Here is a 16,283-nt window from a genome sequence, read left to right on the forward strand (position 1 = left end):
GGTATCGGTTAAGTTGTTGGTAATGCTTGTGCAGAGTATTGGACCTGCATATAAATGACTAACCACAGTTGAAGGGTGTTTTGAGTGGTTTGAAAAGTGGGAGTGGACAAATGACATTTTATCTAATTTTATTCTGGCTTTTGCCTGTTATAAGATTATATTGTCTATCTGGAGACATCATTAACACGGAGGAGACCTCAAAAGGTTGATTGCAAATGTGGAGAGCCCGTTCCAAAATTTAAGTAACCATCTTGCATAGATATGGCGTGATACATAGTATTGATATGCCATTGCCAATCAAATAGCTCATGCATGTACTCAATGATTTAAAAGACCATGCAATGCAAATGAATGAGACCACACCAAATTTTAGTTGGAAGAAAATTGTTGCAAGTTTATTAAGCAAGGTAATGAGTTAATCTACAGGCATTCCAAGGGGAGACAGTGACTATGATTTAAGCTGGTTGCATGCCTCATTTGCTAGCAACCCACCGGGATGGTACGTGATCTGGTGTTGAAATATTTTGCGGTTCGCCAACAATCCACCATGAGTGGACGTAATCTGGTGTTGAAATATTTTGAGGTTTGCACCTCCAATTAGAACCTTTGACCCCGAAAAACCCAATTTTTGCACAAGGTAGAGTGAATGGGGCACCAGCACCTTCATCCCTGGGGCTCTGCTGTAAGACCTTCTGGTGTATTGACTTGCAGGCTCGTTTTGCATATTTCTTATGTTTGCATCCTCCATAAAGGTCCTTTGGACTGCTCTATAAATCGGCTTGCGGCTTTCAGAAATAGCATGCAGATTGTATTTGTTGTTCAAACCGATATTTGATAACATAGCATTCATTGTGCAAACAGACTTGAGAAGAGTTAGCAGCAGAGTTAGTTTCACAGTAAAGCCGAAAAGAGGAAGCGCATTGAAGCCTGTGGTTTATCTAATGTTCGATTCACTAGCCCCGCCCTGGGAGTGGTATAACTGGATCAATGGCCTCACTAGCCAATGTGATTTAATTCCTGCCCAAATACAGGGATGTAGGAGAAGGGGCCAGTGGTTGGTTTCCACTACCAGGGGAAAATAATGCTATAGTGACGTCTACCAACTTTTGGCTCTATGTTTACTGCATCAGCTATTTCACCTTGGTTGTTTGCTAGTTTTGATAAAGACTCTGGACTGTATTCGCCTTCATTACTTTCAAGCTTTAAACAAAGAGCTTGTTGACTCTTGAGCTCCAGGTGATACAATCCTGAACAGAAATATCAATATTATTCCCAATCATGCATATAATCCTGGTTATTCTTTTACACTGGCGTTGTTAATACTGAAAAATAATGCCCATAGGTAAAGTGATGTACAAATAAAAAACAAGTGGCAAAAAATGCATAGAATATTCTATTTTGTGAGCAGTGTGCAAAGAGCCTTTTTCGTGATAAATCGTACCAAAGTGTGAAAGATTACCCTTCATGTCAAAAGTGTATTTCCATCTCTGATAACCTCTGATAACCATGTAATATAGGCCTACACTTAGGAATGGAGCCCTATAATGTTATGTTTTAGTACTTAAAAGCCCCTTTCACGTGATGCACTGAGGAAGTAATGTTCTTGGTATTTGAGATAAGGGGCATTATGCTGGAGCTTAGATTGTTTTCTATAGCAACCATTTTATTGAATGTTCATTAAGATGCATAATCGTACTATCTTTTCAAAACTCTTTTTGCGTTTGTTTATGTGAACAGGATTTTCATTGTCCCCTCTCAAAACCATGTCGCAGTTTTCGCCCATTATATTAATTCATAATGGGATGGTTTAAGAAAACTGATTCCTCCTCTGACTACTTGCAGCCAGCCTGACTCGTTCTTTTCTCTTCCCTTGTAGTCGTTAAAGTATTCCTTCCAGACGAAAGACCGCTTATGTTTTGTGATGGAGTATGTCAACGGGGGAGAGGTAAGTCCGAGAAACCAAATTGTTTTAAGGTATTCACATTTTCAATATTTATATCCATCTCTACTGTGGCATACATATGGCTTCTGACTTTATACATTGCTTTAGGAGCAGTCGCACAACTCATCCTTGCTGTCTTCCGCTCATGGTTGCATTCAGGTAAAATTGACAAAAATGAACTTTTCCACAGGCATGTGCTAGCCATTTTGTTGCACCAATTCAGGTAAATACGCGGAGGTTTCAGATGCATTGTCTGAGTTCACTGTAAATGACTTACAAATCCCTCCATATGTATGTTATGTCACCATCAAGCAGAGGTGGCAATTGGTTAACTATTCTCTGAAGTATGTGCAAATTAGAACAACTTTATTCTGCCAATAATCTAAAGGAGGACTTTGTAACATAACCAGGAGATGGCAAACATTCACTTAGTCGGTGTGCAATGCCCCAAAATAGCATTCCTCTGTTCTACCCTTAAAGCTCTCTTGTGGGGCAGGGGTCCTAGCCCAATGTCCTTAAGTCCTAAAAATCAGACATAGTTTAATGTCTCAAGGTTCTGCTCCACTCACTCTGGTGTAGCTTGAAAAAAATCTTGTGGACATTGTTTCGTGTCTATTTTTTCTTGGAAAACCAATCTTTTCTGGAAAGTTTATTTCTTGTGCTCCAATACTTTTTTTTCTGAAAATAATTTCAAAATCTAGAAATATGAAGGCATCTCATGAAAAGCCCACAAGGGTCACGCTCTGTGCATTTCATGAAGGGTGGCACTTTATCAGGATCAGATGAACATATTTGGTAAACCTAGAACGCAAGTAAAACATATACAAAAGACCATACTTCATGGATACTCATAATGTGCCAGGGTTTATGGTACATTATTATAGGTAGTGTTTGGTATGAACTCGTGATACATCCACTGACTCAGCATAGAGGTAACTGACTTAATTTCCCATTTCTTATATTCTTCATGTTGTCTTTGCATGCTCATTAGACACATGGCTTGCATACATTTTGTATGTTGACCTGCATATTCACAGTTGTCCAGAATGGTGAAGTACTTGTTAGAGGTTTGACAATGCTCACATGTATATGGCCGTCCTCATATTTAGGCACATACCCCAGCCTGAAAAATTCACAACTTGCACCATGAGAAGATTTATTCAGACGTAAAATTACACCATAGTGGTAAATCTAGTCCCAAAACGTGAATAACAAGCAAGTTTAAACTTAAGTGCAGCTAATTACACACACAGGCTCTATGTAGATGAGCAAATTCTTTGGGGAAATAAGATCATAATCAGTAACTGTGTTTTTAGTTGTGAACAAATTAAACACTACATGCGAAAATGAAGAGTTTAATTATGATTTCCTTATATGGGGTTTTGTGGGGTGCCTCCACATCACATTTTACAGGATAAGCCAGGCACTACACTGGGTAGGCAGACCTTCAGCACGCTTAGCTTTGCTACGGGTTGAAACTTCTATTGAGGCTCTGAACCTTAACTACATCTACAGCAGAGGCTTATCATGGCTCTACCAATATATATTGAACCTCAAAAAACATGCATATGTGCGGGAATGGGAGCAGGAGTTGGACAGCAAGATTTCAGACGACACATGGCGTGCCAAATGGCAGAGGACTGATAAATCTTCTGTCTGTCTCAATATAAAGAGAACGCCTATAAAATACTAACAAGTTGGTACCTCACGCCTGATAGACTCGCAAAGATGTTTGGGGGCTTCGACTAGTGTTGGAAGGGATACGTGATTGAGTGTGGCCCAGTTGTGTAAACAACTTCCATCATCTTCATTGAACATGTGGTGGGTAAATACTTGGTCACTCTACACTATGGAAAAACTAACGGCAATTGTTCATGACCGAGTGGCTGGATTCGATGTTTCATGACACCCATTCACAACTTGCAAACAGTGGCCACAAAGGATGGGGCTCCACTTGACAATGTACAGGAATCTGATGGCCTCTGATATGCATGTTATGTTCTCTTCATACACAGAGGGTAGCTCATCAGCAGCCGAATGCCTGAATTGATTGATATGGCCCATTGGGGTTGGAAGCAGGGGCCTCTGGGCTTTCTTATGTACTTGTTGAGAAGGGTTATATTTAATGAGTGGCTGTTGTCTCTAACAAGAGTGTTTGGATTATGCTACCTATACTTTAATTTTCACACTTCTTCATCCGGAAATGCACTGTGTGTCTTATTGTTTTGTTTAAAATGCAAAAATGGCAATGGTCAAAAGAGTTTTGGCCTAATATTGAGAAATCTCAGAAGCATGTTAATAAAATAATTTCTGTATTTCTTCGTGACCATGGCATGGCTCTATATATCATAACGTTCAGTTTAATTTGCCAGTTGTCTATAGGCGAGAAGAAGTGCACTACACTGCAGTAGAGTACTATGTTCCTTAATAACATCAAGGAATGCATCCAGTTCTATCTGTAACTGAACATTACACACTATAAACACAATAGCTCTTGTCAGAGCCACCCTACTCCAACTTTATAGGATTGTTTTATTGTATGAGCCCTTTTTTTCTTTTAGGGAAACGGACACTTGCGAGAGTCTTATGTATTTCTCTTGCACTCGCGGGCCCAAACATTTAGCATATATTTCATGCATAATAGTTCTTTATTGTAGGGTATGTATATTGGACTGTGCAAACACAGAAGTCTCTCCACTGAATCCTCTCTCTTGAGAAAGATTGTCTCTTTCCTTTATTACTGTGCTAATCCCGTATAGTCACCATTAGTAGAGTGTGGGGGGGGGGAGAAAGTGGCATCTCCAATGAGACCTTTTCACAGTATGACAACAGTGCATTGGAGAATGTTAGGAGAGTCTCACTCACACTTCACCCCAGGCCAATAACTGTGTATAGTAGACTATGTGAAGGGACTGGCCTCTCCACTAAGACCTTGCATCAATGTGACCAATGTGTAGAGTAGGGTGCAATGAAACACTGTCTCTCCACTCACATCTTTCCCCAGGCTCAACACATTAGCGTAACGAAACTTGAGCCCCCCCCCTCCAAACTACATGGAGGGTTCTGTGCTGAGGGGGCCCTCTGGAGCACGCCTCACCCTGCACCACTGGGCCTGCAGGGGCCTTTGTTATGCTACTGGCTCAGCAGTATGCATAGTAGAGTGTACGTGGTACTCCCATCACATAATAGACCTATGTATAGAATGGCAAGTTTTAGAGGTAATGGCCGCTCCCATGAGAGCTCTCTTCATCAATAACCATCTATATTAGGGTGTGAGAATGGATTTGACTGTCCAATTACACCTCTCCCTAGAATGGCACACATATGCAGTAGTGTGTATGGAAACATTGTCCTCTCCACTAACACTTATCTCTAGGACAACATGGATATGTACTACAGTGTGGGCAACGAGTGTCCTCTCTGCTGACACCTCTCCCTAGAACAATAGGGATATGCAGTACTGTCTGTGCAGGGAGTGGCCTGTCTGCTAACTTATCTCCCCATGCTGAGAGGTGTCTGTAGTAGTCTGAGTAAAACTTACCCCTCTGCTCATACCTCTTCCCATGCTGACAGGTGTACATAGTAGGCTGTGGGGACAAACTGTCTTTTTGCTGACACATCTCTCTTGGATGATAAGTCTGCATAGTAGAATGTGGAGAGACACTGGCCCCTCTCCTGTGACTTGTTTCTTGGATGTGCAAATTAGGGTGTGAAAAAGGGGCGTACCACTCTGGTCTCCGCTCTCCCTAGGATGACAGATGTACAAGTAAGGTGTGGTGAGGAAATTACCTCTATGTTCAAAATTCTGTCTTGCATAACAACTATAGAGACACTGCCATTTTAAGTCAGAAATCTCCCCAGACTAACACATGTGAAAAATAGACTCTTGGTAGAGACTGATCTCACTACTCATACCCGTCTTTATGGTGACGAATGTCCATAGTAGGGTATAAAGTTAAGTAGTCTCTGTGCTGTGAACTATCTCTGGGACAACTGGTGTTTATACTTGAATGTGAGGACACGCTCACCTCTACCTTAAACATCTCCCTATGAGGACAGGTATGTATAGTAGGGTGCATACAGAGATAGACCTCTCCTCTGAAACCTCTCTCCAGAGTCACAAGCACATATAGTAACGTGCAAAAGAACTGCCCTCTCGGCTATCGCATCTGCACCAGTGGATAACAGTGCATTGCAGAGTATGAAGAAGCACTGGCCTCTGTCAAGACATCTCTGTTATGTGAGAGGTCTTTATACGACAGTGGATCAAGGACTGATTTCTACTGGGACCTCACTGTTGCATGACAAGTCAGCATACTAGGGTATTCAAATAAACGGCTTCTCTATTACCAACTCTTTGTAGCATATAAGATGTGCATATTGCTGTATAGATACATATACACTCGTGAGCTCTTCTTCACTCCCCAAAGATGAAATTGACAGTTTTAGTCAGCATTACAATACTTTGATAATATTCAAATCCACTATTAAGCAAACAAATCAGTAGTAACTTTAAACATTTTTATTACAACATAATTTAACATTATAACAAAACTACAACAACTATATTAATAAACTATTTCAGTAACTGTAAAACAAACCAAAAAATCAACTTCACTAACGTAATGTCTTCATCAGAATATAATGAGCAGCCTGGTGTAGTTACAGCACCTCAGCCACCTCCACCTGCCAAAGAATCTTTGGTAGGACAGTTTTTTTGATCTGAGCCCAGGTGGTAAAGTCTCAGCTAAGTTTTTCATGCGTACAGTTTTAAAAAAAAAAAGTAATTCACAAAGGAAAGTTCTGTCAGCGTTACTCGTGCTGTTGAACTAGAGAGCTCTTTATGTGCTTCCCCATTTTTTCAACCTGGATACACTATGGTTGCTCAGATCTTTACTGCTGAACAAGGCAATAATCCTTCTTCACTGAACAAGGCTATTTTTTACTGCTTATATAAGCAGATAGTTTTATCATTAGAGACAAGTAGGCATGCACGGGTCAAGGTCGTGCAAGACCTCAAATGACCCCCTAGGCATTAAGAACATAATCACTTCTCCAATTAATAGTTTTTTCCCCACTTTTTCACACAGTTATTCTTTCTTGTTTCTTCAAATGTCAACAGCTTTTCTTTTTTTCCTCCATATATTTTTTGGCGTGGTAGTTTTCTTTTTCCACAATCTGTGTTTTCAATTTTCCTTTTAGAGAAAGACTAAATAACCTGAAAATTAAAACTTACATACAGATTTGTTATTGATAAGTGATTGATCATTATATTTATCCTTTCTCCTAAAAAAATTCCACACCCTCAATCGGTGCATTTTTTTCACAATTAAATCATAACATGTCATCAACCCTGGTTACATAAATGTTTTTAAAGTAACATTCCTCTTGGCACACCTTTCCTAACAGTGAGCAAAGTGTTTTACTCCAGAAATAGCAATATCTCCACTCAAACATCTCATGGGGTAAAATACGTGTACAGTAAGGATCATAAAACACTACAGATTGAATGAACAGATAGCAGATTTTTTGTTTTATAATTTGAGAAACACTGCCTCTTTTACTTACTACTACACACAGATTGACCAGTTCATTTTCTAACACAACGTGCAATACTTGCTGATATCGCTCTATATTCTAATGTCTAGGTCTCAAAAGCTAAATTTCAAAATCCACACCTCTACAAACCACTTTTTTCTCAGTAAACCTTGTGCAGAATAAGTTTGCCAACAGTAGTGCACTTACTGACACTTCTCCAAAAAGTCAATAAAATATATTATTAAATACCTGAACTTGGAGCTGTTTCTAGAATGCAACTGAAGCACAAGTCTCTTTCAGTCTCAAATGAAGTCACATCTGCTGAGCACAATTCAAACTGACTTATTTCTCCTACAAAGCACAAAGGACAATCTAAGCTCGCTCTGGCTCTTCAGCCAATCACATCACATTATTTCTTCAACCCTTTTGTCTACGATCTTGCGAGACTCTTGCGGGATCATAAAACACCTTTTTTGGGGCATTGGGAGTTTTATATAGCGCAAACTAGGACAAAGGTATCAGAGTGCTTTACATGAGCACCAGTTGCCTTACAGACAGACACATTCTTTTATTTTTATTTTTATTAGGCACGGGTAGACTGTGATTTACCCAGAATCGCAGGATGTTGAGTGCCCCTGCCGAGACTTGAACCCAGTTCCCCAACATCGAGGTTGACCGCCCTAGCCGTTAGGCCACATCCTCTCCCCACCTCGTGGCAGGCCCAGTAATCTTCCACGCGGGTCTCGCAGGACTGGCCTCTCATTTTAGACCTTTCTCTCAAATGGGTGTGCATAGTAGGTAGGGGGGGCTGGCCTCTCCATTCACATCTCTCTCAATTCACTGGCATGCATAATAGGGTGTGGGGAGGGACTGCCCTCTTTTGAGATCTCTCTCTCACACGACAGGTGTGTAGTACAGTCTGTGCATGGATTGTCCTCTCCTTTGAGACCTCTCTCTTTATTGATGGGTGTGCATAGTAGGGTGTGGAGAGGGACTGGGCTCTCCTTTCAGACATCTGTCTCAGATGATGGGGAAGTGCACTAGTGGGTGGGGAGGTACTGACCTCTCCTTTGAGACCTCTCTCTCAGATGCCGTGTGTGCGTAGTATTGGGAGTATAGAGGAACTGTATTGGGAATGACAGGCCTCCCTTTGAGACTTCTCTTCAATGATGGATGTGCATAGTAGGGTGTGATAAGAGCCTTAACTACTCACAAATCTTTCAAAGCCAATGGGCGTATATAGTAGACTCTGATAACTCCACTAAGACTCCTTCCTACAATAACCAATGTGCATGCCATAGTGTATTGAAAGATCACCTACTCCTGCCATGTGTCCTATACAAGGCCAATTGTAGTCTTCTCTACATTAGCATAACACAGGCCGCATTAGCTTTGCACAAGTTACTATATAAATACTTTTGTTTCTGCGCCACATTATATTTTCAAACAGAACCTGCAGTTGTTTTCTCGTTCTGTTCTGTTCTTTCGTGGGAATTAGTCTGGACAGCAGACAAGGTCAAACAACAATGTCCCTTTTTATTTTGTTCTGGTCAGGCACTCGCACCTAGACACACCTCAGAAAAGCAGCTGTTTATGAACATGTGGACTTTGTCATATAGGTATGCACAGCAATATAACACAGAGAGACACAGATATTTCCTGAGAAAAGATCACAACTGTATCTGAGCTGTAGAACGTCAATCTGTGTTTGCTAAGGTACGGGGGTCCACTGCTAAACCCAGAGATCTTTGCTGTATGATAAATTTGCTTCTGTAAAAGGGGAGGGGGTTAGGCTATTCTGTATTATAATATGACCGGTCTTTTCATAATATACAGTTTATTGACAATACTGATTGTATTTTTGCTAGGAAGTTGTTTTCTGATTGTAGCACATATACTCCAATCTGGAAAACGATACTTAAAATAAATATTTCAAACTTCCTTCATGTCTCTGTCGTATCTTATTTTGGGCAAGTACAAGTGTGAGCCAAAGGGAGTGTCCTGTCACCGCGACCCCCGAGAGGGTCGGGAGCGTTGTGTTCTGGTGTGTCAATTTACTTGTCCCCCTGGTTATGAATAGGAGGGCAAGTGAGACACTATAGCTAGTCGGACTCATGGTACTATGGTGACTCACTCCTTCATATTTCTCACATTCCCGTGAGAGTCTAGCGAGATTGTAACTTTTTTTTAAATGAACCTTCTACTTTTTACAGTACTTTTTTCTTAGACACTTCCTCTCAATAACAAGCAACACCATATGCACTTCTACTAGTAGAGTGTATTGAGAACTCACCTACTCCTTTTTACTATTCATGATCCTGCGAGTCTAATGGCGGCCATTTCATTTCTAAAAATTCCAACAGGCAGCCAATCGAAGAACTTACTCTTGCGAGACTCGCAGGAGCATTCACACTGCCTCAAATGATGGCACACAGTAAAAACTGGCCTCTTGCCAATGACAGGGCTCCATTTTAGAATTTGCTCTCTTGCAGGTCGCTCGTGAGTCTCTCATGAGCCCAACCGTCCAAATATCTTTCTTTTTTAAGCTTAATATATCAAAAACTATTGAATGGATGTGAGGAGGGACTCACCGGTATATCCCCATGGGCGGAGGTTTTCCGTGATCAGCCTGCTATCCGTAGGAGTCGTGTTTCCGTATCTCTGCAGAAAGCTGGCAGCAACCCGGAAGGGGTGGGGATAAACCCCGGAAGTAGTCGTGAGGAGCCAATGAAAGAGCTGAATGATGAGAAGGGAGGCGTTCACTCGGATGGTGCCGGACACGAGAAGAGGACGCCAGAAGTAGAAGCAGCGAAGGAGTATTCGGGAGAAAGGACCAGCACGAAGGAATCCAGGGGAGAAGACGTCGCGGAAGAAGAACCAGACGAGCCTTGGTGTGAGGACTGGTGGAGTCCCCCGGAGGATGCTGTAGAGCGGCCGTGACTCAGGAGAGTTACGGCAGGGCCGGTGAGTGGGGTGTGCCACGGGACTTGGAGGGAGGTGGTGGGTGAGAAAGGGGCACGGGAAGTAGACAGCTTGCGCACTTAAGTTGGGTGAACCGCATGACATGCTGTTTAAATGCTTTGCCCTTAGTTGCCCGTATACCTTATACTTTGGTTCTGCCTTATGATACCTTGCCTTTGTTTGGTTCTGCCTAACGATACCTTGCCTGTGTTTAAGAATTACCAACGTTTTACCGGATCAGCTATGGCCATTAGATCCTAGTCTTATTTTGTCCCATCACGTTATCCCTCGACCATACTCACGATAACTCCCACATCCTAGCCCCCTCGATTAACAGTCTAAACTCTGCACGGTGTGGTGGTGGGTTAGCCTCACTTCTTCCCCAGGGAAACCTTTGAACTGACGGCTCTTCTTTTCCTCTTTTATGAGCCTCCGGGGAAAACCCTTGGACTCCGACGACGAGGAGCCTGGAACATCGCCCTCCGCAAGACTCGGAGAGGAGGAAGAAACCAAAGAAGAAGAAGAAGAATCGTGTAACCCCCGGACATTTGTTTCCCCTGACTTTACCTCTGTTTCAAATAAACCAACACCTGTTCGCACCTATATACAGTCTCCTCGCCTGTATATCAAACCTGCGCTCCCACAAGTGGTGTCAGAAGTGGGATTGAAAGGCACCATGGAGGCTGCTCTAGCGAAAATGGCGGAGAATCAGGAACACCTGGGGACGGTGATGGAACGCTTCCTGACCGTCGTAGAAGAGGATCGTGGTAAAATACAGCAAGTAATTTCAGGGCAAAGTCAAACCCATGAGCAGCATTGGATAAATTGACAGAGGCTTTAGGACAGCAAAGAGGCCCCACTACCTTGCCCTCAGTGGTGTTACAGAGATATGTAAGTGGAGAAGATCCGGACTACTCCTTTACAAACTTTGAAAGAATGGCCGTTGCCGCATCTTGGCCTGCCGATAAATGGGGACAATATTTGGGTCCTTTATTGTCTGGCGACTTACAGGCTGCTTATCAAGCGGCAACCGTACAAGGGGGTGTTGCCTATGCAGACATAAAAAAATGCATCACGGAGCGATTAGGGATTGATGATGAATTGTACCGACAGAAACTACGGCAAATGAAGGAAGGGCCGCAAGAAACCCCTAGAGCTTTGTATTTCAGAGTAAAGGACATGGCGGATCGCTGGTTGAAACCAGCTACTACGGATAAGGACGGCATTATGGCCAAAATATATTTGGAACAATTTTTGTCTTCTTTACATCCCCCTATACAAAAATGGGTTCGACAACAGGCCAATCTTACCCTTGAGACAGCGGTTGAGATTGCTAGTGCCTATAGCAGAGCACAAGATTTGCAGCGAGGAAGAGATGACTTTTCAGGGAAAACAGGAGGAACTATAACTCACCGCCCTCCCCGGCCTCCAGTAGTCAAGAAACCAGAGCCTTTGACCATTGTACCAGGACCTCCGCTCTTTAGAGCCCCGATGGGCCCTCGGTGTTTTCAGTGTGGAGGTATGGGGCATATCGCCCGGTTCTGCCCTCAAAAAGAGAAAGAGGAGCCGATGGAGATCGGAGTAGCACGTAATTACTATTGTTCTCCGTCGGAAAGGAGACAACCTCCATATCACTGTACTGTTTCAGTCAATGATCAACAGGTTACCGCTTTGGCAGACACTGGATGCCTACACAGTGTCGTTCGACCCCAAGATCTGGGTTCTAATATTGGTCCTATTGATGGAGCAGTTGCTATACATTGTGTACATGGGGAGACTAAACCATACCCTACAGCACGGGTCAAGATACAACATCCCAGAGATACGGGTACTACCTTGACGGTGGGTTTAATACCCCGGTTACCTGAACAGGCCATTCTGGGGAATGACTGTCCAAAGTTGGCCCAATTGTTACAGGAGAAATCTACTCAAGAGGAAGAATGGTGGTCCACTGCTCCATTCTCCCAAGAAGAAGGAAAAGAGTGGCCTAGTGCTAAAATACGGAAAAGTAAACGACAAAGACGAGCGGAAAAGAATAAGAACCCCTTGGTTCTTCCAGTGTACCAAGATGAGAACCCCTGGGAAACAGACAGGAGTTTTCATGCGGCTCAACAAGAAGATCCCGCTCTACAGGAAGCATGGAAACAAGCTTTAGAAGACGAGGACCCTCAAAATGTAGGTCCCTATTTCTTTAAGAAAAACAGCTTGTTATACAGGAAAGGAAACCGTTCGCAAAGAGCCCAATTGTTGATACCTGGTCCCTTTAGCGAGAAGGTGTTGTACCTAGCTCACAGCCATTTGCTTGGGGGACATTTCGGGGCTGACAAGACAGAGAAACAAATCACCGAACTATTCTATTGGCCTGGGATATATCAACAAGTGAAGCAATAGTGTCCCATATGTCAGCGTAACAGTAGGTATCGCCCTCCCAAAGCCCCCCTACAACCCCTCCTTATTATAGGGGAACCTTTCAGTAGAATAGGTATGGACATAATAGGACCCTTGTTACCTTCCCGTAGTGGGTGTAGATACGTTCTTGTTATGGTGGATTACGCCACGCGTTTTCCTGAAGCCATACCCCTACGTAGGCCAGGCGCCTCTAATATTGCGAAGGCCATGATAAATGTTTTTTCACGAGTGGGTTTCCCAAAAGAGATTCTAACTGATCAAGGGACTCCTTTCATGTCCCGACTAATGAAACAAGTGTGTAACCAGTTAGGAGTCAAACAAATCCGGACATCGGCTTATCATCCTCAGACGGATGGATTAGTCGAATGGTACAATGCCACCATAAAGACCACACTAAAGAAACTCCTTGGTTTGGAATCCAGGAAATGGGAAGACATGCTACCCCTAGCTATGTTTGCCATCAGGTGCAACGAACAAAAGAGTACAGGATACTCCCCCTTCGAATTGTTGTATGGTCATAAACCCCGTACATTGCTAGAGATGGCTCACGAAAGATGGGAAACCGAACCACATAGTTCCAAGCCTATCACGGAGTATGTGTCCAATTTGAGAACCCATTTGGGGCAGATACGGACTATTGTCAGACAGAACCTTGAGGCAGCTCAGGAGGCACAAAGGAAACAATACGATAAAGGAGCTAAAGTAAGGAACTTTCAGGTGGGGGACTTAGTATTGCTTATGATGGCATCCTCTGACCAGAAATTGTTAGGGCAATGGCAGGGTCCATATACTATACTTGATCAGGTTACCCCGGTTACTTATCGCATTGAACTAGACCCAGAGAAGCACATTTCCCAGGTTTACCATGTCAACCTGCTTAAAAAAATGGGGGGGTCCTGTACCAACTACCGTGAACCTGACAGGGGTGGCACAGACCCCCTTTGACCAATGCATAGATCCTGATTTACCTGATTCCCTAAGAGAACACCTGTAAAGGGTGTTACAGCCTTTACAGGATACGTTTTCTTCATCTCCAGGTAGAACTTCCTTTATTGAACATGCGATAAAGACATCCCCGGGGAAACGTGTACGTCAAAGACCCTATTGCATACCTGAAGCACGCAGACAAACTATACGGGACGAAATACAGAAAATGTTACAGATGGACATCATTGAACCCTCTGTAAGCGAGTGGAATTCCCCAATAGTTCTTGTTCCCAAACCAGATGGGTCGATCCGCTTCTGCATCGACTTCAGAGAGGTTAATAAAATATCAGAATTCGATACATATCCCCTATCCAGGGTAGATGAAATGGTGTAAAGAATAGGATGAGCCAAATACATAAGTACCCTGGATTTATGTAAGGGATATTGGCAAATACCCCTCAGAAAGGAGGATAGAGAAAAAACCGCATTCTCTACACCCGATGGTCTGTACCAGTTTAAGGTCTTACCCTTTGGGTTGCATAGGGCACCAGCAACCTTCCAGAGGGCAATGAATGTCATTTTACGACCCCATGAGAAGTACGCTGGTGCATACATAGATGACATTATCATCTATAGTGAGACCTGGGAACAACACCTATGTCATCTCTCCAATGTGGTACAGGCCCTAGGAGGATACGGTTTGAAAATCAATCCCTCTAAGAGTCAACAAGCATCTCAAACCGTACGGTATTTGGGCTACTTGTTGGGAGAGGGCGTCATTGACCACAAGCCTCCAAGCTATCTGCAATATCTCCGATTCCCCTGCCTAAATCCAAAAAAGACCTATGAGCCTTCCTGGGGTTATTGGGGTATTACCGCGGATTCATTCCCCAGTTTTCACAGATGGCTGCCCCCTTAACTGACCTACTCCAGAAAAATTGCAAAACAGAGGAAATCCTCAAACGTCCTCCCTTAGAGGTGGTACGTGCTTTTGATTCCCTCAAAAGAGTGTTAACGTCCGATTCAGTGTTAACCAGCCCAGACTATACCCTCCCTTTTAAAATACAAACAGATGCTTCGGATCAAGGGTTAGGAGCTGTACTGTCCTAGGAAACCCCTCGGGGAGAAAAGCCTATATATCAATCGTAAGCTATTTCCTAGAGAGAGAAATTACGCCACCATTGAGAAGAAAGCCTTAGCCATCAAATGGGCCATAGATTCCTTGAAATACTACCTAGAAGGCAGAGACTTCACGTTGTATACTGATCATGCCACACTAGAGTGGTTAGCTAGAAACAAGGGACACAACGAGCGAGTACTCAGGTGGTTTCTTTCCTTACAACCATATCGGTTTCGCACCAAACACAGAAAGGGAAGCGACCAAGGAAATGTAGACTTTCTATCTAGATTTCCTCAAGAATCGACCCCATGTAGAAGGACAGCAATGGAAAGGGGATGTGAGGAGGGACTCACCGGTATATCCCCATGGGCGGAGGTTTCCCGTGATCAGCCTGCTATCCGTAGGAGTTGGGGTAATGAAAAGAAACCCGATCCACACGACAAACGACCATGTCGTATTTCCGTATCTCTGCAGAAAGCCGGCAGCAACCCGGAAGGGGTGGGGATTAACCCCGGAGGTAGTCGTGAGGAGCCAATGAAAGAGCTGAACGGTGAGAAGGGAGGCGTTCACTCGGATGGTGCCGGACACAAGGAGAGGACGCCAGAAGGAGAAGCAGCGAAGGAGTATTCGTGAGAAAGGACCAGCACGAAGGAATCCAGGGGAGAAGACGTCGCGGAAGAAGAACCGGACGAGCCTTGGTGTGAGGACTGGTAGAGTCCCCCGGAGGATGCTGAAGAGCGGCCGTGACTCAGGAGAGTTACGGCAGGGCCGGTGAGTGGGGTGTGCCACGGGACTTGGAGGGAGGTGGTGGGAGAAAAAGGGGCACAGGAAGTAGACAGCTTGCGCTCTTAAGTTGGGTGAACCGCATGACATGCTGTTTAAATGCTTTGCTCTTAGTTGCCCGTATACCTTATACTTTGGTTCTGCCTTATGATACCTTGCCTTTGTTTGGTTCTGCCTTACGATACCTTGCCTGTGTTTAAGAATTACCGACGTTGTACCGGATCAGCTATGGCCATTAGATCCTAGTCTTATTTTGTCCCATCACGTTATCCCTCGACCATACTCACGATAACTCCCACATCCTAGCCCCCTCGATCAACAGTCTAAACTCTGCACGGTGTGGTGGTGGGTTAGCCTCACTTCTTCCCCAGGGAAACCTTTGAACTGACGGCTCTTCTTTTCCTCTTTTATGAGCCTCCGGGGAAAACCCTTGGACTCCGACGACGAGGAGCCTGGAACATCGCCCTCCACAAGACTCGGAGAGGAGAAAGAAACCAAAGAAGAAGAAGAAGAATCGTCTAACCCCCGGACATTTGTTTCCCCTGACTTTACCTCTGTTTCAAATAAACCAACACCTGTTCGCACCTATATACAGCCTCCTCG

At 43.7% G+C, this 16,283-nt stretch overlaps 1 protein-coding gene across 1 annotated transcript in view; it reads left to right on the forward strand.

The window, feature by feature from the left end:
• AKT3 (AKT serine/threonine kinase 3) overlaps positions 1–16,283 on the forward strand; it is a 1,072,603-nt gene that overhangs the window by 667,671 nt on the left and 388,649 nt on the right. Inside the window, exon 8 of the mRNA XM_078648582.1 lies at positions 1,877–1,945. Within this exon, the coding sequence (XP_078504708.1) occupies positions 1,877–1,945 (69 nt within the window). The remainder of the gene's footprint in view (positions 1–1,876; positions 1,946–16,283) is intronic.

The sequence above is a fragment of the Lissotriton helveticus genome, chromosome 6, assembly GCF_964261635.1.
Source record: "Lissotriton helveticus chromosome 6, aLisHel1.1, whole genome shotgun sequence".
Lineage (NCBI taxonomy): Eukaryota > Metazoa > Chordata > Amphibia > Caudata > Salamandridae > Lissotriton > Lissotriton helveticus.